This window comes from Myodes glareolus, chromosome 14 (assembly GCF_982192425.1).
Source record: "Myodes glareolus chromosome 14, mMyoGla1.1, whole genome shotgun sequence".
Lineage (NCBI taxonomy): Eukaryota > Metazoa > Chordata > Mammalia > Rodentia > Cricetidae > Myodes > Myodes glareolus.
Window position 1 is genome coordinate 70870785 of NC_142039.1, and position 25980 is coordinate 70896764.

At 49.2% G+C, this 25980-nt stretch overlaps 1 protein-coding gene across 4 annotated transcripts; it reads left to right on the forward strand.

The window, feature by feature from the left end:
- Positions 1-9721: 9721 nt before the first annotated feature.
- Positions 9722-24792, forward strand: Slc34a1 (solute carrier family 34 member 1). Of its 4 annotated transcripts, XM_048447775.3 has the most exons (14): positions 9800-9845; positions 10260-10347; positions 10452-10581; positions 10686-10844; positions 10923-11051; positions 11128-11271; positions 12612-12723; positions 12845-13040; positions 13125-13220; positions 18978-19041; positions 19262-19429; positions 22734-22850; positions 22951-23075; positions 23844-24792. In XM_048447775.3, exons 3-14 carry the CDS (start codon positions 10473-10475, stop codon positions 24345-24347), a joined length of 1923 nt encoding a protein of 640 aa, XP_048303732.3. In that variant the 5' UTR covers positions 9800-9845; positions 10260-10347; positions 10452-10472; the 3' UTR covers positions 24348-24792. The 4 variants fall into 4 exon arrangements, with proteins under 4 accessions (XP_048303731.3, XP_048303733.3, XP_048303734.3 ...); XM_048447774.3 differs by lacking the exon at positions 10260-10347 and having other exon boundaries at positions 9722-9845; XM_048447776.3 differs by lacking the exon at positions 10260-10347 and having other exon boundaries at positions 9722-9845; positions 10686-10835.
- The last annotated feature ends 1188 nt before the right edge of the window (positions 24793-25980 follow it).

Sequence of the window (25980 nt, forward strand, 5' to 3'; positions counted from 1 at the left end):
CAGAGCCAACAATGATACATGTTGCCCTTATGGCCGGGAGAAAGCCAAAAGAGCCCGAGGAAAGTTCATCTCCAGCTTGGGAGAACTGACTACCGAGCTCCCAGGCTGGATACATTCTAACCGTTTTGTGGTTTTCCTTTTCCCAACAATCTGATGGGGATAAAAGTTTTGCTTCATGGGGAAAGTAACAAGCAACTGTAACTGGGGCTTCACTAACACTCAGGCTACTAGATGAAGGAGCATGATCCCCGGGGCCTGTGTGATGGAGACACCTGATGAGAGCATATTGACATGCTGCTCAATTCTGGAGGAAGGTTGGGAGTTTCTGTTAAACTCAGAAGTAGGGCTGGAAAGACTGTTCAGCAGTTAAGAGCCCTCACTGTGTAGTCCTGAAAATCAGAGATCAGATCTCAACACCCATGTACCAACCTGGACATCCTACACATGCCTGCGACCCCACCTCTAATCAAGGTAAAGACAGGAGGATCACAGGGACTTCCTGTCTTCCGGAAGAGCAGAGAAAATGTGAGACCCAGGTTCAGAGAGAGAAACCCCGCCTCAAAGGAATAGGCCAAGTGTGGTAGAGGACACTTGACACCCTGCGGTAGCCTCCATATGTGTACACAGATGCACACATATACAGAGACACACATAAAATGTTCTTTTCAATTATTACATTTTAAAATTTTAATATGTGCATGTGAAGGTCGGAGGACAACTTGTAGAAGCCAGTTTTCTCCTTCTACCATGTGGGTTCTTTGGTTTGACCTCAGATCATTAGGCTTAGAGGCAAGAGCTGAGTCATCTTGGCAGTCTAATAAATACATCTTTAAAAAGTAGAACAAACCAGGCAGTGGTGGTGCATGCCTTTAATCCCAGCACTTGAGAAGCAGAGCCAGGTGGATCTCTGTGAGTTCGAAGTCAATCTGGTATACAGAGTGAGTTCCCAGAACAGCCAGGGCTATGCAGAAAAAAACAAACAATAACAACAAAAGAATAAAGATTTACTGGCAAAGGATGTCTGTAGCTCAGTGGTCAAGCATATGCCTAGCATTCTTGAGGCCCTTCAATCTCTTGTACCAGAAATAATAAAATAAAAATAGAAACTTATTTAACTCACAGTTTGGAAATCTGGGAAATCTAAGGGCATGGTTTTGGCACCTGGTGAGGTCTTTCTTGCCAATCAGTAACATGCTAAAAGGCATTACATGGCAAGACAGCAAGCTAGCCAGAGAGATGCTTGATCACAAGGACACTCCCAAAGCAATACATCAATCCACACCTTGATTAATCCATTCATAACAACAGATCCAACGACTTCTCTCCCAATCCTGCCTCTATGATGTGGTTCATACCTGGGAGGCAGGCTAAGACAGGAGAGACTATGAGTGCAGGTGGCCTGGACTACAAATCTGGGCTACAAAGTAAGCCCCTGTCTCACATATAAAAGAGAGACAGGTGGTGGTGGTGCATGCCTTTAATCTCAGCTCTCAGAAGGCAGAGGCAGGCGGATCGCTGTAATCTCAAAACCAGCCTGCTCTATATAGTGAGTTCCAGGACAGGTGCCAAAGCTACAGAGAAATTCTCTGAGTTTGATGCCAGCCTGGTCTACAGAGCAGCCAGGGCTATGCAGAGAAACCCTATCTCGAAAAACAAACAACAAAGCAAACAAAGAAAGAAAAAGAATAAAAACTTTAAAATTCACCATTCAACACCAAGGACCAAATTCCCAATATAAACATTTAGTAGACACATTCAAACCATACTGTGTTTGTATTTAAAATACAAACGCAGGGACACAAAAGTATAGAGAGGAGAGAGTTTTCTCTAAGTATAAAACCGATAAAGGAGATTGAGAAATGCACCAAAGTTATACCAGCATTAGGAATAGTGGCCAAAGAAGGTTTTCAGATTAGCTTTAATTTTCTTACAAATGCAATTTTAAATAATCCCATTACTATAAAGAACTGCCATGAATCCATCTGTATTTCTGCTGGACACTCATCCTTGGTAGAGTCTAATGCTTATTCGGGGACTTGAGACCATCATCACTCTTGGCTCAGTTGGCTGGCTGGTATGCCCTTCTCCCATAATCCCCCCTGCTCTCTCCTTGTCAAATAACCTCAATGATGTTTAGGGAGAAATGAGCAAACGCCTCTTCATCTCAGGTAAGGTACCAAAAACAGACCAACAAAATGATTCCACCCACGTCTAACTTCATGACCTGTGGGTTGAACACTCTCTCAGGATCATGGACAACTCCTTCCCACCAACAGTAGGAAACATTTATTGCCCTGGTGAGAGGAGGGACCCATGTGCCTCACGGGCTACCTGGGGAATGCCCATGACTGCCACATCATCTGCCTTGTGTGAGTAGCCACAGCTGTGCTAATATCAAGATGACAGTGGTATGCCACGCCTGGAGGACGGGGTTCCGCACAGCTGGGGTGAGCTCTCTCTTTCTCCCAGTTGCTCCACTCCTTGAATCACTCTAGGACCTGGGCCTTCACCAGCCTAGCCAAACCGCATCTTCAGGAAGAGAAACCCAGACCCACAGCTTCCTCTCCCACCAGTTCATTAACCCATGGGCTTTCACAGCTGCTGACCTACACTTCTTCAAGGGAGCTCAGGTAAGGTGGTACAGAGCTGTTCACCCTCCCAAAGGGACGCCATGAAAGGCATTGGCCTCATCTACCCAGTATATATTATGAAGGGAGAGAACACACACTTTTTTGTTTTTTTAACCAGTTTTAAATCCTGACAATACCCTCCCTCCAGAGGACTTGAACTAACAAACGGCCGTGGCTTTCTCGAGAATGACCAGGGAAGCCAAGCCTGTGCTCCAAGCCTCTGCCAGACAACCCTCCTGTTTATCTCTTACTCTTCTCTGTCTGCAACAGCCTTAGGGCTGGGGAAGGTTGCTGTCACTCAGTGACCTTAGCCCTGGGCCTGTGTGGAGGCAGACAGAGGAGCTCACCTGGAGCCCCTGAGGAAGATATGCGGACACAGCAGTGAACTCAGCTCCCTGGGTCAGTCACCCTTACACCCAGGAATGAGCACAAGGTGCACCCTGTGGGGGGCCTGGGCCAGTAGTCAGGTGACTCTGGCTTCTGAGGGTTGGAGAAGGTGGAGTCCGTTTCCACAGGGAGACAAAGGATCTGGTGAGGGGGAGCAAACACAGTTGATGCCAACAAATCAGATGCAGCCCATGATAAGCACACTGCACAGCTTTGGGGAAGAGGGTAAGAAGAGTTAGGAACATGAATGTTTGAGAAAGGCCCATGAAAACTCCTGGGCCCGGACAAGGGTTGCTCTGTGGTCATCTTAGCGTGTTTGTCTAGGGGTCAAAGGAGAGCCAAAGGGTGAAAAGAAGAATAACGTAGAACCAGTACCCACCTCCAGGCCAGCTAGGATGTTGGCTGTTAGCCCAAGTCCTCTAGCAAAGATGAGTGGACAGGGGTAACCTCATCAGTTAGGGCCACCACACTCTCTCTCTATTGCCGAAGGAACTAGAACTCAATCTAAAACCTGTAGTCTGTGGAATAGACCCAGAAGTGGGTAACCAGAGCCCAGGACGTGGCACTCAGGGTTCAGACTCTGGGACCCAGACACACAGGGAGATACGGAATTAGAGTGTGGATTCAAGAGCCTGGGGCTGAGCTCCAGGCTGAGAGCTTAGAGCCCAGGACTTAAAGCTGCAGCTAGAACTCAAAGTTCAGGGGAAGAAGATACCCAGGGCTGCATCAGAGAGCAAACTGCTCGCAGCCTCACTCTCTAGCCTGAACCCTGTGACCAGCAATGGTCAGCGCTGGAGGCATGGGAGGAGGGACATGCAAGAGGAGGTGATTTCTGAAGAAAACAACAACCACAAAACAACAACATCAAAACCCAAACCAACAACCTCAGCTATTTTGGCTAGACTTTGGCCTTGCCGATAAATGAGTGACCAGAGCTTGGGCTCACAAGATTAATAATTACATAGAATGCTTATTCTCCAAACTGGGCTGCGGCGTCATCAGGTCAGCGTCTACCCATAGAAGAGCCTGTTCTCCCTCTGGACAATCTAGGCTGGGGCTGGGTAATGCAGACTGAAATCCAGGCTCTTCAAACTGGGAGCAGGGCCCCATGTCTTTAATTCCAGAACTTGGGGGGCAGAGACAAGATGGTCCATGAGTTTGAGGCCAGCCTGGTCTACATGGTGAGTTCTAGGCCAAATACTATGTAGTGAGACCCTGTCTCAAAAAATAAGATAAAATAAAATAAAAATAATAAATCCAGGCTCTCCAAAGGGGGACAAAGTCAGGAGACCAGGAGAGGGACTGCTTTGTCTCTCTGGCAGAATATGTCCCTATGATATCAGCCAGCCCTCTGGTGAGGCCACAGCAACAGATAAGACAAGGATGATTTAGGGTGTGGAGTGTGCTGTCAGGACCATGTCCCTCACAGTCGCAGTGTCTGATGCTGGGGAGAATGGCCACTGCTGTCTCTCTCATCCAGCACTGTGCTGAGCCACAGTGAGGTTTGCGAATTTATTAAATTAGTAACAAGCTTCTGAAAGAAGCCGGGAGCCTTGACAACACCGATAAAAAACAGTGCTGTGGGGCCGCAGGGTCAGGCACTTCGGCCTTACTGACTCAACGTTTGTGATCCTGGCACCCCGGAGGGTGAGCAGAAGGACCATGAGTTCGAGACTAGCCTGGGTCATGCAGTCGGGCCTTATCCGAATAAAACAGCAACAACAAAATGGATCCTGAATTCTGGGTTTTCTTCCTTTGACTATTCTTAGACTTTAGGCTCTACTGAAAACTTCACTTATAGCAAACCATGTATTTAAACAGCAAGTCGGCCAGGTGTGGTGGCCTTCATCCCAGCACTCAAGGCAAAGGTAGATGCACACAGGTGTCCTACATAGCAAATGGGAATTCCATAAATTCAAGACCAGCCTGATCTACACAGCAAATTTCAGGACAGCTGGCTTCATAGGGAGACCTTGTCTCAAAACCAAACCAAACCAAACAAACAAAAAAGCAAATTGATCTTAAGAACTAAGGAATCAGGACTGGAGAGACAGCATAGCAATTAATCGCATAGGTTTACAGGACGGTGGTGGCACATGCCTTTAATCCCAGCACTCAGGAGGTGGAGGGAGGTGGATGTCTGTGAGTTCGAGGGTAGCCTGGGCTACAAGAGCTAGTTCCAGGACAGCCAGGGCTACATAGAGAAACCCTGTCTCCAAAAACAAAATAAAACAAGAAAAGAAACAAATAAAAGAAGACAGCTGTCCTTCTGGAGGAAGTTTCAATTCTCAGCACCCACATGGCAGCTCACAACTGCTTGTAACTCCAGTTCCAAGGGACCCAACGCCCTCTCCTGGTATCCTTGAGTACCGCGGGCATGTGGTGCACTGATCCGTGCCGGCAAAAGACCCATATAAATAAATAATAATTAAATACGAAAGAAGCGAGGAATCGTCCAGCAGCTTCAGCTTCCACAGCCTGTTCTATTTCGGGAGGCTTTTCCCCCACTCAGCTGTCACGCTGCACCAGGGGAGTCGTCTTGTCGGTGTGCTGAAATTCAATATATGTTAGTCTCGCACACTGACCCTGGCCGTGCTGGAGCCATGTACCCACTCAGGACGACCGACTCCTCCCTCAACCTGGCTCTCCAAGACCAGCGTGGCTCCTGGTGGCTAAATCTGGTTTGTTCTTGCGTTACATTCAGCAGAATTTGGGTCAGCTGATCGACGCGTCTCTCTTGTATCATCTGGGGCAGTTACTCTTTTCCTCCTCCCTATCTGGTACCCTCCTAATCTCCCTGTCTGGTCTCTCTGCTCTCCTCAAATGTGGGCACCTGTTCTCTTTGTTACACACACTTTCTCGAGGGCACTTCCCTAGTAAGACTGAGACCAGCAAGGTGGGGGAATAAAGCCCTGCTGTACTGGCCCTCTCCAGCTGTGATAGGGTGTCAGTCAATGGGCTAAACAGAAAGCAGAGGCGGGATTTTAAAGGGAGTGACTCACACACAATTAGCACGTTGCCTATCTCTCCTTGTATCTGTCTGGCCTAGTCTTCACAGGTGTGAGCCACCATGTCCACCAGGCCACACTTTGGATTGGGTTTTCAGAAGATCACTTGCTGTGAACCCCTTAGATGGCTCAGCAGGTCAATGCATCCACTACCAACCTTGAGGACCCAAGTTCACTCTCCAGGATCCACACGGTAGAGAGAACAGACTCCCTCAAGCTGTCCTCCGACCTCCACACATGTGCCGTGACACGTGGAAATACACACACTGAAATAAAAATGTACTAATTATCTCTGGCTGCTTTCTTTAGAGAATGGACCAGGAACAATGAGGACACGTGCAGACATCGCGCAGACATCGTACTCATGAGGCCTTGACACCCTCTGCAGAAGACAACAGCGGCCTGGCCTGGGATGTACCCACAGAGATATTGGACAGACAGCTCCTGGAAATTACAGAAAGTGGGGAGGGTGGCTGAGGAGGAGCGTTGAAGGAAAAGATGAAGGCAAGGAGACGGAGGAGAAACAAGAGTCAATGACTCCTTCGTGGTGTCTGGCTGGGATCCAGACTCTGGGTACTGTCTGCAAAGACTGAACACGAAGGAGCGTGCGGAGAGCTCAGTGTACGTGACTGGCACAGTCATGTGATCCTGTCAGAGACCCATCTGGCAGACTGCAGGCTCCTCTGAACCTCTCCCCCACAAATGGCTTTCCCTCCTGGATGCTCTCCCCAACATAAGATACATCTGACTACCCAGGGGCTAACCTTAGGAAGGTCTCAGGGACAATGTCGCCAGAGCCTGAGGACACAAACAGGGTGTGAAGAACCATGTGGGGACATGCAGACACAGCCACCAATTCGGGAGGAGGCAGACAGACTAGCAGGTGCGTGAGATAAAAAGAGGGGCCAAGAGAAGACAAAATACTTTTAACTGGTTGGCTATGAAATTCACGGGATTTTAAAATCGTATCTTTTAGGATGCATTTGTCAATAATTGACTGTTTATTCTAATCATCAATCATCCCCCAGGAAGGAAAAGAGATTTTATTTATTTGTTTATTTTTGGTTTTTGGTTTTGCTTTTTTTTCCCCAATATAGGGTCTCTCTGTGTAGCTCCAGCTGTCCTGGAACTCGCTCTGTAGACCAGGCTGACCTCGAACTCAAAGAGGTCTGCCTGCCTCTGCCTCTTGAGTGCTGGGATCTAAAGTGTGCGCCACCACCACCCAACAGTTGCTTTTTTTTGGTTTTGTTGTTTGTTTTTTGAGATTAGGTCTCACTGTAGCTCAGGCTAGCCCCAAGCTTCAGAGTTCGAGTCATCTTCCTTTCTTAGGTTTCAAGTAGTCAGGGCTACAGGTATGGGCCACTGTGCTGAGTCATTGGTGACATCACATTCTGTCATGAACCCTGATTTACTTAGTGAGACTTTGGTGTCTCAGAACCTCTTCAGCGTGGGAGGAGGGATTTAGGGGGGCTGGGTTCATGCTTAGGTAGGAGTGTTTCAATGAGTCAAATGTGTGGCTCAGAACCTCTTACTGCTTGGGCTCAGCCACATTAGGGATGCTCTTGAGCTTGTCTGGAGCAAGCATAGGTGCCTGAACATCCCCTGAGAGCAGGGGCAGGCCTTGATCAGTTAGCTCTCTCTGTCTCCCTCCTGCCTGAATCAGACTCCAGGCAGAGTTGCTACATCCAAAGTACTCAGCTTGGGTGCTTTCCTTTAATTTGTGGCAGGGTTTCTCTGTGTAGCTGTGCTGTCCTGGAACCTGTTTTATAAACCAGGCTGGTTTTGAACTCACAGAGATTCGCCTGCCTCTGTGACAGCCAGGACTACACAGAGAAGCCTTAGTTCAAAAAAAACCAAAACCAAAATAAAAACAAAAAGGCAAACAAACTAAAAAAAAAAAAAAAAAACCCACAACAAAACAAAACAAAACTGTGTTAACTTAAATACACAAGAAAAGACTTATGACCTGAGGCTAGATTTATAAGATGTGGCCTTTTTAGACAAAAAATATTCTAACTTGGTTAAGAGGTAGAATTGGTTTTGTTGCCTGTGGATTGGAGTCTTGTCTCTTATCAGGGTGACTAATGCTGTGGTCACAAAACACCATGACCACAGCATTTGGAGAGGAAAGGGTTTGTCTGGCTTACACTTCCACACTACAGTCCATTGCTGAAGGAAGTCAGGACTGGAACTCAAACAGGGCAGGAATCTGGAGGAAGGAGCTGATGCAGAGGCCATGGAAGGGTGCTGCTTACTGGCTGCTCACATGGCTTGCTCAGGCTGCTTTCTCATAGAACCCAGGACCACCAACCAGAGAACTAGTGCTGTGGTTCTCAACCTATGGGTCATGACCCCTTTGGAGTTAGAGGAACCTTTACAGGGATATCATATCACAGAGTCTGCATATCAGATATTTACATCATGGCTCATAGCAGTAGTAAAGTTAGTTATGAAGTAGCAGAGACATAATTTTATGGTTGGGGTCAGCACATCGCAGCATCGGGAAGGTTGGGACACTGCTCTCGCAGTTCCTGTATTTGTCTAACACCTGCTGGTCATTCTCTTCACTGAGGGATTACGTCATCTGCGGACCCGGGGGCAGTGATGGTGCTCGTTTTTACTGACTTCTGTACCATAGCATTTACTCAGAGTTTATGAAATACTGCATACTCAAGAAATGCTTGTTGGAGCTGGGCAGTGGTGGTGCACGCCTTTAATCCCAGCACTTGGAAGGCAGAGGCAGGTGGATCTCTGTGAGTTTGAGGCCAGCCTGGACTACAAAGAGAGTTCCAGGACAGTCAGAACCATTTCATAGAAAAACCCTGTCTCAAAAAACCAAAACCAAAACCAAAAAAGAAAGATAGAAAAAGAAAAGAAAGGAAGGAAGGAAGGAAGGAAGGAAGGAAGGAAAAAAGAAAATAAAAGAGAGAGAGAGAGAGAAAGAGAGAGAGAGAGAGAGAATTGGGACTGGAATGTGCTCCTGGGGAGGGAAAGAAAGCCATCCAGCAGTCCCCACATCACTTGCCATGCATCATGAACATCCTGGTCACAACTTTCCCTCTTCTCCTTCCCAGAGCCTCTGGGATGTATCCTGTCCTCTGTCTTCATGGTCCCACCTTGATTCAGCCCCATCATCTCTTCCCTGGACCTCTCTTCAGCATCTTAGCCAGTCTCTCTGCTGCAGATGCTCTTTGATACATCTCACACCAGCATTTTAAGGTGTAGTCCAAGTCACAGAGTGATCACTTCTTGGTTTGGTCAGTGATTCTCTCAATCTCACACCCTGAATTCGCCATCAAGCCCTGTAGAACCTCCATGGTTCACATATGCAGCCTCACTGGGCTTCCCTCCTGAGGCACCCACTCTTTTGAACCATACCCCTCAAGACACACAGAGAGCTGCACAGACATTTAGATGTATGGCAAGGTTACCATATATTCAGATCAGTTTGGGGAGTCTTGTCAGGAAGGAAAGGGGCTGGAGCCACAGAATCACTTTCAAGTCCCTAAGAACAAGCTGCCAGAGTGCCAACAGGGTCTCTGCCCAGCGTAGGGATGTGTCTGTGCCCTAGCTGGGTTGTGGTTCAGGCTGGTGTAATGAGAGAGGGCAGCCTGACCATAGACTCCCCCTGCAGAGCAGAAGATTAGCAATTAACTGGAAGGAATCTTGGGGGTAAAGTTAATTTAGTGGGGGAACAGAGGGAGGGCAGCTAAAGTTCTAGGGACTTTGCCCTTGACCCGAGGATATAAAGAGAAGGGTCTTGGTTCTTCTTTAGATTTCCCCAAGCAGCCGACCAGGAGCTGAGACTTAGAACCTCAAGGTGAGCCCACGGCCCCAGTCCTTAGACACCCCAGCTCTGTTTGTTTCTCCTCCTGCTCCCTATGACATCCCAATCCTAGCCCAGGCTGCTTTGGCCCACTCTACCCCCACCCCGGAGCTAGACCCTGCCCTGTCATGGGACAATCTAGTCATAGTGGTACCTGCATTTGTCCTAACACTTGGCAGCCATTTCTAGTCACTGAGAGATTACATCATCTGTAGCTGTCTCCTTGCTAGACTTTGAACATCCCGAGAGGCTGTGGCTTTTTTTTTTTTCCAGTTACCACTGTAGCCCAGCATCTAACTCAGAATTTAGGAAATACCACACATTCAAGACATGCTTGTTGGGACCGGGGCTGCGGCTCAGCACTGGAGTGCTTGCCTACTACACTAAGGCCCGAGGTTCCATTTCCAGCACTGCAAAACAAAACCGCTACAAGAACCTTGCTGGATGGATGAATGCCCACTCAGATCTGCGACAGCACCTGGGTGTGCATCTCTAGGTGTGTCTAAGGATGGATAGGCTCACACACTTTCAGCTGGATGTCATGCGAGTGTGGGCACCACACAGCAATTGTCAGCTTTGTTCTAACCTCTTGACACATAGGACTCACCGTGGGTACCCAGCATGATGTCCTATGGGGACAGAGTCGGGGGACCCGCTGTCTCCCCACTTCCAGTTCGTGGGAGACCAGTGGTGCATGGGACAGCCTTTGCTTATGTGCCCAGCCCACAAGGTAAGTACTGTTCCCACACCCTGAGTCCTGTTTGCCCTCTGTCAACATGTCTCTCCTGGGCTCCTGGGACCTTTGGGAACCTCCTAATCAGCCTCCCTACTCAGTCCTGCACAGGATTCCAGGGACATCCACCTATGCATTCTCCAGTCTAAGCCCCGTGACCCTCACAGAGCACAGTTGTCCCTATGGGGAGGTCCTGGAATGCCATGACCCCCTACCTGCCAAGCTGGCCCAGGAAGAGGAGCAAAAGCCAGGTGGGCCAGGTATGGGGGGCAGCAGGGTCATGGGTAGTCACCGGCCTCACACACTGCCCACTATACTCATGCCTGCCCCACCTCCAGAGCCCAGGCTGCCCCAGAAGTTGCTCCAGGCTGGCACAAAGCTCCTCAAGGTCCCGCTGATGCTGGGCTTCCTGTACCTCTTTGTTTGCTCCCTGGACGTGCTCAGCTCCGCCTTCCAACTAGCTGGAGGTACTGCTGGCCCGGTGGAGGAGGTCAGGGGAGGGGTTCAGAAGGACCTAGGATGATGCTCGCTTGTGTTCTGCAGGGAAGGTGGCTGGTGATATCTTCAAGGACAATGCCATCCTGTCCAACCCAGTGGCAGGGCTGGTGGTGGGGATTCTGGTGACAGTCCTGGTGCAGAGCTCCAGCACCTCGACATCCATCATTGTCAGCATGGTCTCCTCTGGCTGTGAGTTGACCCAGCATGGTCAGGGATAGAGCCCAGGGGCCTGGAGATTCAGCACGAGGGCAGGAGTGTGGATAGGAGATTGAGGGAAAGGCAAGGGGGACGGGTGTGACCCCAGCACCTCCTGTATTGTCCTTGAAAGCAGCTAAGAGTTGAGCCAGGGTGTTCCAGGAATTGTGGAGAGTGGAAAGGGAGAACATAGCTCCTGAACCCACCTCCGTTCAGTCACATAGTCACTCAGGAAAGCTAGAGAAAACCAGTCGGTAAAAAACGATCACAAGAGGCAGAGACAGAGACAGATGGATTTCTGTGAGTTCAAAGCTAGCCTGGTCTACAGTGCAAGTTCAAGGACAGCCAGGGCTACATAGAGAAACCCCGTCCCAGAAAAAAAACTAACTAAATAATCACACACATGTGATTTATTGCAAAGAATTGACTTTTACCATTGTGTGGCTGGCTGCTCAAGTCTGACATTTACAAAGTCAGCATTTGGAAGAGCAGGCTGGGATGTGTAGGCAGAAACCCATCATGTAGGCCCCAGGTAAACTTTCTTCCTTCAGGAAACTTCAGTTTTACACTTGAGGATCTTTTATCCCATTGGATGAGGCCTGCCCAGCTCATCAAGAGAGATGTCCTTTACCTGGGGCTAGGGAGTCTCACTGGGCAAGCGTGCTCGCTACAGGTGTGAAGGTCTGGGTTTGAATTCAGAGCTCACATAAGAGGCTGGGCACGACTGCATACACGCAGGTGCTGGGAGCAGGCGGCAGAACTGCTGGGGCTTCTGGCTGCCACCTAGGGTCCTGGTTCAACAAGAGATGCTCTCGTGTGGTAATACAGCAGAGGGTGGGAAAGCAGGATGCCTGAGTTCTTCTGGTCTCCACCTTTGCAGACACACACTTGCCTCCCCACCACACACACACACACACACACACACACACACACACACACATGAGAGAGAGAGAGAGAGAGAGAGAGAGAGAGAGAGAGAATAATCTCCTTTACTTAAAGTCAGTTGAATGCTACAGGTTAGTCAGCTGACACACATAACCAGCTACCACACTCGTGCGAGGTGCACCTGCGCAAACACAAAATATGGAGTGCACAAGGTGTGAGCTCTCATAATGCACCCTGTATGGTGTCTAGTCATATGTGGATATGTGCACACACGTGTAAATAACCAGCTCATGCACACACGGACCTGTGAGACTGAGTCTAGGAAGTCAAGAGTATACTTGGAAAAGGCTGTCTGGGGCTAGCGCACGAGTCGTGGGCCTGGTGGAGTTACTGTCGGGCAGAGCCTCACGGCCACAGCCCAATCATTTGAGAGGTCCCTCTTCTACCAGTGTTGGAGGTGAGCTCTGCCATTCCGATCATCATGGGCTCCAACATTGGAACCTCGGTCACCAACACCATCGTGGCCCTAATGCAGGCAGGGGACAGGACTGACTTCCGGCGGTGAGCTGGGGAAGGAGGGTGGGGGCTCATGCTTGTTGGGGAGAAGGCGGAACTGGGTGCCAGGACCCAGCTTGGGCACACCTTGAGTCCAGCTGTCCTGCAATGTGGTGTCCCTGCTCAGGGCTTTTGCAGGGGCCACAGTGCATGACTGCTTTAACTGGCTGTCTGTTCTGGTCCTGCTGCCACTGGAGGCTGCCACGGGCTACCTGCACCATGTCACTGGGCTCGTGGTTGCCTCCTTCAACATCCGTGGTGGCCGAGATGCCCCTGACCTTCTGAAGGTCATCACAGAACCCTTCACAAAGCTCATTATCCAGGTGAGGGCAGGACCTGGCGTGGGGTGGACAGATGCGGGATAGTAAGTGGTCCTACCTTCAGCTCTCTGTGTCATCTCCTCACAGCTGGACAAGACTGTCATCACCAGCATTGCCATGGGGGATGAGTCCCTGAGGAATCACAGTCTCATCCGGATTTGGTGCCACCCAGACCCACAAGAGGTGAGTTCCAGAGCCAAGCCTAGGGAAGAAGATGCTCCCTTTAGACCACCTGCCTGCTGCTTCCATAGACCTTGGAAATCATTTTGTTTGGGGTGAGCAGATAACATAGAAGTTTTCTGTGCCATTATACCCATGGCAGACATTGGTAACCCCTCCTAAATGCACAAACTGCAGTAGGCAAATATCTGTACATTAGCATTGGCATGTAATCGTAAAGGGTGGTGTTTGTTCTCTCTCTCTCTCTCTCTCTCTCTCTCTTTCTCTTTCTCTTTCTTTCCTTCCTTTCTTCCTTTCTTCCTTCCTTCTTTTCTTTCTTTCTTTTTGTTCTGTTCTGTTTTGTTGGTTTTTTTCGAGACAGGATTTCACGGTGTTGCCCAGGCTGGCTTCCAACTCACAGAGATCCACCTGCCTCTGCCTCCTGAGTACTGGGATTAAAGGCCTGCGCCACCACTAGCCCCACCTTGGACCAGTGGTTTTCAAAGAGCTATTGTTCCCCGGATTGACAGCACCCAGTCCTACCTGGGAGCCTATTAGAGATGCAGAGCAGACACAGTGTAGAAGAAAATCCACGGCATAGATATATACACCCTTCCTAGGCCTACTAAATCAGAAAGAAATTTCTGGGAATGGCCCACTTGCCATCTAACTTTTTTCCATGCTCGTTTGAAAAACTGAGGATCAAACTCAACTCTGGTTTCACAGATAGAGACACAGGCTCCAAGAGGTTAAGCAGCTTGCCCAGAACTACCAGGTCACAGGGACACTGGAGGCTGGTCTCTCAGTGCTTGGGGCTGAGGTCTGAGCGACGGAGACTGGAATGGGGGAGAAGAGAGCTATGTGAATAGTGAGAATCTTGGACCCTAGGATTCGTTCGGGTTGAGGAGCAAGGCAGTGGCTGTCACACTGGCGGGTGTCACACTGGGCAGCCCCTGAGAGACACAGCAATCACACATGCTGGCAGGAGACTCTTTCATCCTTTGTCCTCCTGCACTGCTTCTGCTCCTTCTACTGCCCAGAATGAAAAACCGCTCCGATTGGTTGGACATTCATGGATCAGCCATTATGCCTATGGTACAAGGCATAATAGCAAGGCGATTAGGAACAAAGGAGCGGGCAATTAGCATACTTTCTTACTCAGCCATAAAAGGGAAAATGCTTCATCCAAACCATAATCTTCCAAATTTGCTTCTCCTTAATTATTACGTACAAGAAATAACTCCATTTAGAAAGGCCACAGGGAAATCCAAAGCGTACAGCAGAGGCACGAGCCCATCCTCCACCTTCCCTCCTCTTGCCGGTGGATGTTCCCGGACCTCTCTGCCAGCACTGATAGAAAACACTCCATCACCTCACCCTGCGATGTCCCTTTGCATCCCAAGTGGCACGGGGCACCAGCTCTGCTCTTCTGAGAGTTCAAGGCAGCTTGACAGCAGAAAGCCCACGTGGACCGCTTTGATGCTGGCTTTGTGACCTGCCTAATGCGTCAGCCACCTTCTCATGAGCTCTCTGGACTCTCAGGAAAGCTCTGTGAGTCACTGCAGCCTCAGAAAGCACACTCTGGGTAGAAGACGAGAAATCACATGCTGATTAAAAAAAAAAAAAAAAAAGCAAAATGCCACCTAGAGGTTTCCGGTCTGACGGCTGACTTGGGCAAGACTCTACCTGTGCCCTGAACCGCCTCACCTACTATGTCCTGGAGCGAGACCAGCCAGGTGGACCATTTTTACACGAATGGAAACTGAAGCTCGGTGACGGGAAGCAACTGCCGAGTTCCCTGGGCTGCAGGTCCTGTCTTCCAGGGTTCGCGCGTCCAGCTGCCGCTTGCCAGGGCACCGGTTCAGTTCCCACACTAGCAGAAACCTCTTTCTGCAACAGCAGGTCGTATTTCTTGGCTTGGAACATAAAGCTGGATCTGAGCACCCTGCCCTCTGCCTCCCTCTGGACCTGTGCCCTGCAGGAAAGGGACTTGGCACAGCCACATCATGTGCTCTCAGCGTGTGCTTGGTTGGCTCTTCCTATACCACCCCTCACGCCACCCCCGGCCTCAAAGTTTTTCTTTTCTTTTCTTTTTTTCAACTCTCATGGCCTCCAGCCTTCACCATACTGGGGAGTGAATATTGATCAAACCAGTCTCCAGGGGACCTAGACAGGACAGGTCAGGACCTATGCCACCCAGGACAGGACAGGATGAGAGTTTTCCTGACGGGGAAAGGGACAAATAGGCCATTTTGGAGTTTGAGACTTCAGGATGACCAGTGGCCTGGCCTTGTGCCTGAAATCCCTTTCCCGTGAGTCACGTTTGTGAACTGTAAACTGTCCCTGCCTGGGTTAAGTAGCCTCTTTGGAGGACTGGCCACTGGGGACCACTGTTATTACATCCCTACTCTGCAGATAGGAAACAGCCTCACTCAGAGAGAGGAACACCAGCTTCCTGTATTATCGGTTCCTATAATGGAGGAAGGCCTCCATCCTGATGGGATCCTCACTCCTCATTCAGCTGCATCTCCCAGATGCTGGTCTAATGTATCTCCACCTGTTTCTATTTCTCTTTCTGCCCGTGGTGCCACCAGACCGATTCAGGGCTGGTGGACTCGAGATGCTCTGAGAAGTTCTCCTTTCGGCCACCAGATGGTGCCGCTGGCCCAGAGTGCTCCCGTTTCCAGAAGAACAAAGGCCCCACAGCTACCATAACCCAGAGGGGAAGCTATTGTGCAATCCCACATCCTCTGTGGTTCTCTCCTGAGGAAGGACTCTCTCGAAGTAGCACGGTCCTTTGTGAACTTAATCATGCCCTTCAGTTCCCAGAAGTGTCTCAATCTAGTGTGTCCCTGTAGGCTTTTAAATACCAACTCCCTCTTCCAAGATGCTTCCTACTAGCCTGTAGGGAAAAGAAGACAGCATTAGAATCTATGTTATGGAGACAGCTGACGCCCAGAGGGCTTAAGTGTACAGCTCCAAGTCACATAGTTGAGAACAGCTGAGCTACAGCGTGAGCCCAGGTCTATGGGACAGTCATTGGTTCTGTTTTCCCGTAAGCATTTCCACCCCACTCCCTGTCTATTCCTCCACTCCTCCCGGAGAGTATGGACAGACATCTTGGGAACATGCCCAGATCCGGGCCTCTGAGCTCTATTAACAAGGCCGGAGTTCCCACCTTTTCCTCTGCCCTGAAAGATCTCCTTAGAGGCTTTTCTCTCCCCTCAGTTCCTTCCTGGCCTGGCTTTGCAGTGACCCCTCTCTGTCACTCCCACTGTCTCCACATTTCCCTCCTGCACTCTAGGGTCCCTGGCTCCCCTTCTGGGCACAGTTAAGGCCACGCAAGTCCAGGAAGAAAAGTCAAGGTTCTAGATCCCCATACCAGGGTGGAGCACAGCTCAGTGATGGAAGCTTGTGGTTAGCATGCGTGAGGTCTGGGTTCAAGGTTCAATCTCCAGCAACAAAATTACAAATAACACTCTAGATAGCTCGGTCCTCAGCCTTGTCCTGAACTTGGCTCAGTCAACCCTAGGTGGGACCTATGCCAAGCTCCTCAGCCTCCTCTGGCCTCTATATGACCCACATATCCCCTCTCTAGGAGGCCCCAGGATGCAGCTCAGAGAAAGCTAGTGAGGCACACAGGCATCTCAGGAGGGCATCTGCTTCCTAGAGTCTCTGGCTGGGGACCTCCCAGAAGGTCCACCCAGTTCTCCCCCGCCCAAACTGCCAGTATCCACAGGCATGTCTGCAGGAGCCACTGGTCATGGTCTAGGTTAGTCACTTACCATGTGGGGTGCCTAGGAAGGCAGGAAGAGGCAGTGCGTCCCTTATCAGGGGCTGTAGTAGCCAGGCCCTGAGGTGAGGACTTAATGCATGTTTTTTCCTTTGGCCTTCACATTTTTATTTTTCCAATTTTTTCTCAAATATCTATATTTTTATGTTTGTTGTGTTTTGCCTGTATATATGTCTCTGTAAGGGTGTCAACTCTTGGAGTTACAGACAGCTGTGAGCTACCTTGTGAGCACTGGGAATTGAACTCAGGACCTGTGGAAGAGCAGCCAGTGCTCTTAACCACTGAGCCATCTCTCCAGCCCCCAAGTTTTTGTTTCTTGTTGTTTTGTTTGATTCTTGAGACAAGATCCCACTGTAGTACAGGCTGGCCTTAAACTCATAGCAATCCCCCTGCCTCAGTTTCCCAAGAGCCCATCTGGATTTTTATTCTCTCAGATGATTTTTATCCTAGTTTCTCGCCTAGTGTTCAGGCCTCCAGTCTTGATGGTGCCCCAAGGCCCAGATTTAGTGAACTGGAAATAACAGTCGAGCACCTGGCCCTGCTCAATGGAGCACGTCTCACTAACAGACATCCTGATGTTAAACTAGCTGCCAGAAACTGACCCTAGGGCCACTCTCAGGATTTTTGTTTTGCTTGTTTGGGATGCTGCTCATGTAGACAAGGGCTGTACCATTGGCCTGAGCCCCAACCTGACATACACTCTCTAAATGACACATGGTTAGGAACAAACCTTAAGAAGCTAAAACATCACATTGTCAGCTCCCTCCGTCCAAGCCCCACCCTTAGCTTTTCCAAGCCACGCCCACTCTGTCCCCAGTCACTGCAGAAAAGCAAGGCTTCTGGGGTCTCTTGTCAGCAACTCCTTAATTCAGTGAAGCTACGAATTGATAGTCTACAGACTGAAAGGAAGCATCCACTGGCCTGGGAACTCCGCTTCCTAGAATCTGAAAATGTGTCTCTTTAGGCCTAGTGACACAGGCCTGTGAATTCCAAGTACTTGGGAGACTGAGGCAGGAGGATGGCAAGTCCAAGCCCTACCTGGACTTTGAGACCCCATCTCAAAATTTAAAAAATGAAATGAGAGAGAAAAAAATTAAGTGAGAATTTGGGATGTAGCTCGGTGGCGGGATTTTTGCCTAAATTTGTGAGGGTCTAAATTCAATCCAGAGTACTGAAAAAAAAATCTCAGAGTAGAGCTATAACATGCACAAAGATGGAAGAATTTTACCTAAAACCACAAAATTGTGGTTTCTCTGGTAGAACTAGGCGGCTAGAGCACTCTGGGATGCACCCCTGCCTGGTGACAATGGCTGGGGCTAAACAGCTACTGTCTCTGCACATCCACCACCTTCACATGTAGCTGGGCTCATGGTTTATATCACCTACCCGACCTTTTGTCCCCTCTATCTGGGGACATTACCAGAAAGACCCCCTCACTTTTCACACTATAGATTCAGAAAGAAGGAATGGGGAGGGGGCTAGACCCTCGGCTGTCACTGACCTTCCTTCCAGTTGGATCTCCCCAAGGGCAAAGAACTGAGCCAGGGCAGAATGGAGTTCGGGCTAAGTGAGCTTTAGGGGGGGGTCATGGGGCAGGTATGGAGGGAAAAGGCGTTAAGAAAGGAACAGGTAAGAACAGATGGGGATAGAAGGGCTTTCAGAAAAGGGTATGGATGCCGCTGAGAGGTGGGGGGACCAAGAAAAGAAGCTACTAATCTGGTAATTGGGTAACCCACTGGTCCCAGGGGTCTCCAGGTCAGGGGAGTGATAGAGTAGAATATATCCAAGGCCACATTATTCTGGAGTGACAAGGATTTCAACGTCATCTTTTCTCCAGAGGAGACGGGCTCAGAGCAGGCAAGCAGCATGTTTATGATCTCAGAGCTAGAAACACAGCTCCCTTCCCCCATAGTTCCCAAACCTCCCTTTTAGCTCCACCCCAGGCTGTGCTTGTCAAGATTCTCTAAGTCACCTTCCTCTGAATTTAGGCTTCCACTTCTGTGTCCAGGATAGAGGCCAACATCACCTTTGCAAACACCACCGTGGGGAAATGTAAGTACCTCAACATGGGAGGTGGCCCACATGACAGGCACATAGGGAGCCATCCCCTGGCTGGCTCCTGCTGGGTCCAGCCCCAGGAAAGACAGCTGACTTCTGGCCTTAGGTCAGTCGCTGCTATGGAGGACAAAGGAACTTGATGTGTCAGGCTCGCAGCCCAATGGGGTGGCAGAGGTGGGAAGCGGGACTCAGCAGCCTGATGTCACCCTTTTAGGCAGCCATCTCTTCGTTGACACGGGGCTGCCAGACTTGGCCGTGGGGCTCATCCTGTTGGCTGGCTCTCTGGTGGTTCTGTGCAGCTGTCTCATTCTCCTAGTGAAGATGCTCAACTCTCTGCTCAAGGGTCAAGTGGCCAACGTCATCCAGAAGGTCATCAATACGGGTGAGCTGGGGGAAGGCTGCAGGCCGAGGCGGGGCCCAGATGAGCTCTTTCAGGTGTTGTTAAATCCATGCCTATTATCTTCGAGCCTCAGTTTCCCCTACGTGAATCAAGAAGGGGTGGGACCAGGTCAACTTGGAGACTTCTCAGATACTGGCAGCCAGAAAACTGGGCTGTTGCTGGCTGTTGTGTGTTGGCGAATCAGGTCGGTACGATAAATAACCAGACCAGCTCAAGAATAACAGTTATTTTATAGCTGAAAAGGAGAAACTCACGCTACAAAAGTGGGAGGTCCGATGTTCTATATGTCCAGCGGGCACAGTGCAGAGAGAGAGAGAGAGAGAGAGAGAGAGAGAGAGAGAGAGAGAGAGAGAGAGAAGGGCGCACCTGGATCTCCCAGTATTTCTACTTGGGCCCCAGGTAGCCACACCCTAATTAGATGTGATTGGTTGATAGTTTCCCCATCATCTCCCCCTTTTGTCTAAACAAGATTGATCCAAACCCAATACAACTATATACAATAGGAATAGATACCAAATATAAAATTATAAGCAACAAACAATATTAAGCAAGGAACACATAATAAAAGTTTTCTTAAGCATTCTATTTCAAGGAGTCTAAATATTGCATTGAAGTTAAGCTTGGCTAAATCATGAGGAAGGTAGCTACAATTATCTAATCTTCAACTCCATCAAAGATCTGAGAAGGGAAGCAATATTACTTGAGTGAACAGGAAGTGCAATCGAGAAACTTCCAAAATGTGCAACAAATGATAGAGACAACTGACTACCTGGGCAATCACCCAAAGTCTCATTTGCAATGTTGAAGCTACGAACTTTAGGTAAGGCCTAATGTAACTGACATACCATTTTCAAAGGCAAGAAACTTTTCAAAACTATCTTACCCTGTCTTGGCAGAATGTGACAGTTCTGTTTTATCCATTTACGGATACTCTGTAACTTTGTCAGTAGTTGAGGTATGGGCATTTCTTTGCCCAAAGGCCAGTTCTGCCAAGAAGAAAGGCTCCAGGTAGAGTGTCTTTGGTGCTCAACATTATCTCGGGAATAGATTGTGTTGCCCAGAGCAATTGTGTCTCACTACCAACGGAACTCTGAGTTAAATTAAAGGCCATTTTCTACAGCTCTTTGAAGAGGTTGAAGATTATGCTATCTATACTGAATATAATTTCTATGTATCTAAAGAACCTGATTAGCCTAATTATAAATATGACAAACATAGGTGACTATTGATCTATAATTCTCAATACCTATCTAACTTAAAGACTAAGACAATAAACAACTGTGCAATAAATGAGGACAATGACCTTCAAATGTATCTTGATCAGAGGTAGTAATGTACAGTGCAATATGGTAAATATATGTATCAATACATAAACAATGTATTAAACAGAGGTAGAAGCACACATGCATATGATATTCAATATAATTTAACTTTGTATCAATATACAAGAGTCGATACCAATATAATTGTCTAAAAACAATAACTCACAAATACCAATCTATTATCCCATCATCCAATTATCCCTCTTTTTTTTCTTTTTTTTTCCCAAAAAGATCCCTGAGCTTATAAAATTCCTCCCTATCCCTCAACTGTATACCAATTATAATCAACCCCTAAATGATGTCCCTAAGTCTGAGGGCAAACTTTGCTGGGAGAGGGGACGTCATCCTCTAAAATTGCTAAAATAAGACAGAGAGAGATAAAGACATCCCAAATTGACCTCTGGCTTCCACACACAGAGAAACAAAATAAATGTGGATAAAACCCAGATGTGATGGCTCATAACTGTAACCTCTGCACTTTGAAGACTGAGGTAGGAGGATCGATGAGAGTTTGATGATGTCCTGGGCTATTGAGTGAAGCTTTAGCTTACTGCTACCCCTCCTCCCTGAAATCTCCACATAAAACAAGTGGTAAAGGAAGAATAGGAGTGTTGCTCGATGATGAAGCATTTGCCCCCCATAGTTGAGGTTCAGGGGTCCATCCCCAACACTGATAAAGAGAGAAGCCTAGGTAGAAGAAGGGCATTCTGAGTGGGAGGACCAGCAAGTTCAAAGCCTGGAGATGGCAGCAGTCGTAGCAGGTCTGGGATAGGGAGGGATGGCTGGCAGCATCTTGGGCGGGGCAGGATGAGGCTAGTGCTGACAGAGATACAGCCAGTTCTAAGGGGGCCCTCGACTCTGCTCAGAGCCTGTGTTTCACTGAGGGTGATGGCGCATTTGCACAGTTTGGGGAAGAGAAATGACATCCCGTGATTTCTGTTTTAAGCTATGCTTTGGGCTTTTGAGTTATTTCACTGACACTGGGGACCCCCACGTGACAAACATGGGGATACAGGATGAGCAAGTGTCTCGGGAGTAGGAAAAACAAGGGAGGCCAGGAAGGGCTTTCTAGCAAGGTGGCTCCGGGGTAGGGGGAGTACAGTTGGCACTCTCTATCTGTGGGACCCTGATCTGTAGATTCAATCAGTCGTGGATCAAAAACATTTCAGGAAAATAATTGCATCTGTCTTGAATTCTCTTGAACAATACAACATAACAAATATGTACGCTTTTACAATGTTCTTTTTGCGACAAAGTCTCACAATGCAGCCCTGGCTGGTGTGGAACTCACTATGTAGACCAGGCTACATAGAAATCCACCCCCTCTGCCTTTTGAGTACTGAAATTAAAAGTGTGCAACATCATATATATATATATATATATATATATATATATATATATATATATATATATTAAACAATCACAATAGTGTGGGCTTGGGTGTGTGCACATGTGAAAGTCAGGTGCATGATTGGTTTGCTTCTTCTACTATGTAGATCCCAAGGACTGAACTCAGGTCATGAGGCTTAGCAGCAAGAGCCTTTCTCCACTCAGCCCCCTCAGCAATCACGGCCTTTACTTATATTAGGTATGATAAATCAACTAGATGTGATTTAAAGCACGGAGCAGCATGAACACTGGCCCCAGACAAATGCCTCACTATGTCACAGAAGCACACTTAGATGTTGGTGTTCATGGGTATCCTTGACCTAAACCCCATGGATTTAAATATTAGAGTATTATGGGCAGAGAGAATAGCTAGGGCAAAGACACAAAAGAGTATAATAGCCCAAGTCAGAGAGTGTGTTAATCACAAGAGTACGCTGGGCAAAAGAAAGGAGCAGGGGACCAGCTAGATTCTCAGGGGCAACAACTACCTAAGGACCTCCTTGAAGATCAAGGAGTGCCTGCTCTCCCAAGGCCTCTCACTGACATGAATTACTGCGGATTTGTGTTCCCTTCAGACTTTCCCGCCCCATTCACCTGGGTCACGGGCTACTTTGCCATGATTGTGGGTGCCAGCATGACCTTTGTTGTCCAGAGCAGTTCTGTATTCACCTCAGCCATCACCCCACTCATCGGTGAGTTGCTCATGCCTGGCAATGGGCAGTAGTGGTGTGGGTTGCGTGTGTGACTCAGGAAGAGTTAGAAAGAAATGCCACACTCTCTCCTGCCCACCAGGCCTGGGTGTGATCAGTATTGAGCGCGCCTACCCTCTCACCCTGGGTTCCAACATTGGCACTACCACAACAGCCATCCTGGCAGCACTGGCCAGCCCCAAGGAGAAGCTATCCAGTTCCTTTCAGGTACGTGGGGGAGAGTGGGCTGTCTGTAGAGACAGAGGACCGGGGTGCAGGCCCAGTGGAGGATGTGACGATGTATAACCAACATCAGTCACTTGATAACGTGACCCGCTCCTCTCATTGGAAACCGCTATGGACAAAGCCGACTTAATTCCACTCTCAAGACCTCAGTGTCCAATAGGGAGCCACTGCTGTGCTGTATCCGTAGACAGCAAGTCAGGGTCACAGTGTGGCCGTGTGCTGCTGTCAGAGAGGCCAGGCCCAATCTGGGTGAGTCAACGACGCATTGAATTGGGGATGGTAAGCAGATGGCAAAGGGATTGATCTAGAAGCAAAACAGCTGACAAGATGCTGACCAATTAAAAGCCCGGAATAGGCAAGCCAGGAACTAATCTAATGCTAAAGCCAGGTGTGGTAGCAGATGCCTATAATCCCAGCACTTGGAAGAAAAAAAACGACGGAAAACTCAAGGTCTGCCTGGTCTATATAGTGAGACCCCGTGTCAGACGGGCAGGCCTGTCAGCTGCTGGGCTGTAGCTGAGGATCTCACGAGAGGGCGGTCACTGGGACACAGGGGGAGTGCTCAGGGCAGTTGTCATTTACTAAGAAGTCCAGCAACACAATATTTTAATAGCCAATCAGGAGATCTGAATTCACATCAGCTCCAGAGTTCCTCCTGCTGCCCTGAGCATGTGGGGCCTCTGTTACAGCCCTGCTAGGCTCCCGTGGGAATGCATTATTACCTCCACCCCTCTACATTCTCCTCTGCAGATCGCCCTCTGTCACTTCTTCTTCAACATCTCGGGCATCTTGCTGTGGTACCCACTGCCCTGCACACGCCTGCCCATCCGCATGGCCAAGGCACTGGGCAAACGCACCGCCAAGTACCGCTGGTTTGCCGTCCTCTACCTCCTCGTGTGCTTCCTGCTTCTGCCCTCACTGGTGTTTGGCATCTCCATGGCAGGCTGGCAGGCTATGGTGGGTGTGGGAGCACCCTTTGGGGCCCTGCTGGCCTTTGTGGTGCTCGTTAATGTCCTGCAGAACCGAAGTCCTGGGCACCTACCCAAGTGGCTGCAGACGTGGGACTTCCTGCCCCGCTGGATGCACTCTTTGCAGCCCCTGGATGGCCTGATCACACGAGTCACCTTGTGCTATGCCAGGCCTGAGCCCCGTTCACCCCAACTTCCCCCTAGAGTCTTTCTGGAGGAGCTTCCCCCTGCCACACCTTCCCCCCGCCTCGCACTGCCCGCTCACCACAATGCCACCCGTCTCTAGGATGTGGGCCCAGACCATTGCCTGGAGCAGGAAGCAGAGTGTTTATGAAGCCCTCAGCAGAAGGGCAGAGGGGTGTGCGTGCACATGTGTGTAGATGCACATTGGTTGAGGTTCATGATTTTGTGCTACCCTTGGGTACCCGTCCAGATGCAGGGTCATAGTGATGTGGGCTTTTGTGATTAAGAGGCAGTGTGCACAGGTACATGTGTTAGATGGTGCGTCTGTGTGGCCATCAGGATAGGTATAGTCCACTTGTGAACATTGTGTGTCAACCCATGTATGTGTACAGACAAGCCTACACAATAGGTGTGTGTGTATATGCACAGGAGGCTGTATACAAGGTGCAGGCTAGCTCGCCATAAGTCTGGCTGTTTGTAGATACAAGACCCGAGCTTGTGTCCTTGTGTATACAGATGACTACGAGTAAAGGTGGCTTTGGATCGGTGATGATATGGCTGTTCACTTGTGCTCAGGTGCAAGTCAGAATCACTGGCTGGATTCTCCTCCCTCTCTGCCCCCTCCCCTCCCACCCCCCGTCTCATTTTCCTCACCCTCACCAAGGCACCACCGCTATGATCCCTTTTTAGAAAACCAGAAAGGAATTAAACTTCCATCATTGGGACTACTTTTGCTTTGCATCTATGAGCAAAGAGAAGGATCAAGACGGAGGTCGGCAGCACCATCCTCCTTCAAACACTCACTGGACCAAGAGCCTTCGATCCTGCACACTTAGAGTCTGACTGGCCCTGCCTCCCTGAGCCTCACCCATAATTAAAGCTCCTGCAAGTCCCTCCCTACAGTCTGGAGCCACCCCAGAGGTGAATCTGCACCTCAACATCTTGGTATCCCTTGTCCTGTAAACCCACCCACCTCCAGCCCACATTTATTCTCCCTAAGATTAGTCCTCCAGAGTGATTGGCCAGCGGAGGCTTGCTGGGACCAATGGAAAATGGGGCAGGATGATAACTGTGAGAGAGAGGTCTGGCCCTGGCCACAGAGGGCAGAGGACAGATCCTCCCTCCACCTCTGTCCTATGCCTTTGGAGAATAAGCCAGGCAGCTCTTAAACAGACCTGAGCTTTGCAGTCCTGCCTCTTCCACGCAGCATCCTGGAGCTAAGGCTTGCAGAGTGGGGGTCAACAGGGAGGTTGCCACGCAGGGCCCTCGAGTGAGGCTTGCAGAGTGGGGGTCAGTGGGTGAGGGTACCACATTTCTTCCCTGTAGGCTAAGGATTTCTATTGGGGGCTTTGGACCTTAGAAGACAAGGAAGACTGAGAGTCAGGCCCAGTGACAATGATCACACCTGTGCCTGCAGTGGACACACCTCGGAGGTCTCTGTGTGTGGTGGGATGCAGACGCCTGGGGACCCTAGAGCTGCTCTGAGAATAGTCAGCTACATCCTGTCACCTAGTCACCATACTTGCGTCAAGCAAGTGGCAGAAATACAGCTAGCCCTCGTATACCTGGGCTTTACCTCTGCCAATTCTGCCAACTGTTGAGAGAGAAATGTTTAAAGTTCCATCTTTACTGATCGTACATGGGCGTTTTTAAAACTCAGTATTCCTTACCCAATCAGCACAGTAATAACTACTTACATGGTTTTTACAGTATATTAGATATATAAGTCACCTGGA

What these genes read in the sequence shown, in the direction of transcription:
- Slc34a1 (XM_048447774.3), top strand. Translation starts at nt 10,473, where the DNA reads ATGATGTCCTATGGGGACAGAGTCGGGGGACCCGCTGTCTCCCCACTT. An exon ending in CAGCATGGTCTCCTCTGGCT is followed by an intron (nt 11,272 to 12,611) that starts GTGAGTTGACCC and finishes CTCTTCTACCAG; the next exon opens with TGTTGGAGGTGAGCTCTGCC. An exon ending in GCCACCCAGACCCACAAGAG is followed by an intron (nt 13,221 to 18,977) that starts GTGAGTTCCAGA and finishes CTCTGAATTTAG; the next exon opens with GCTTCCACTTCTGTGTCCAG.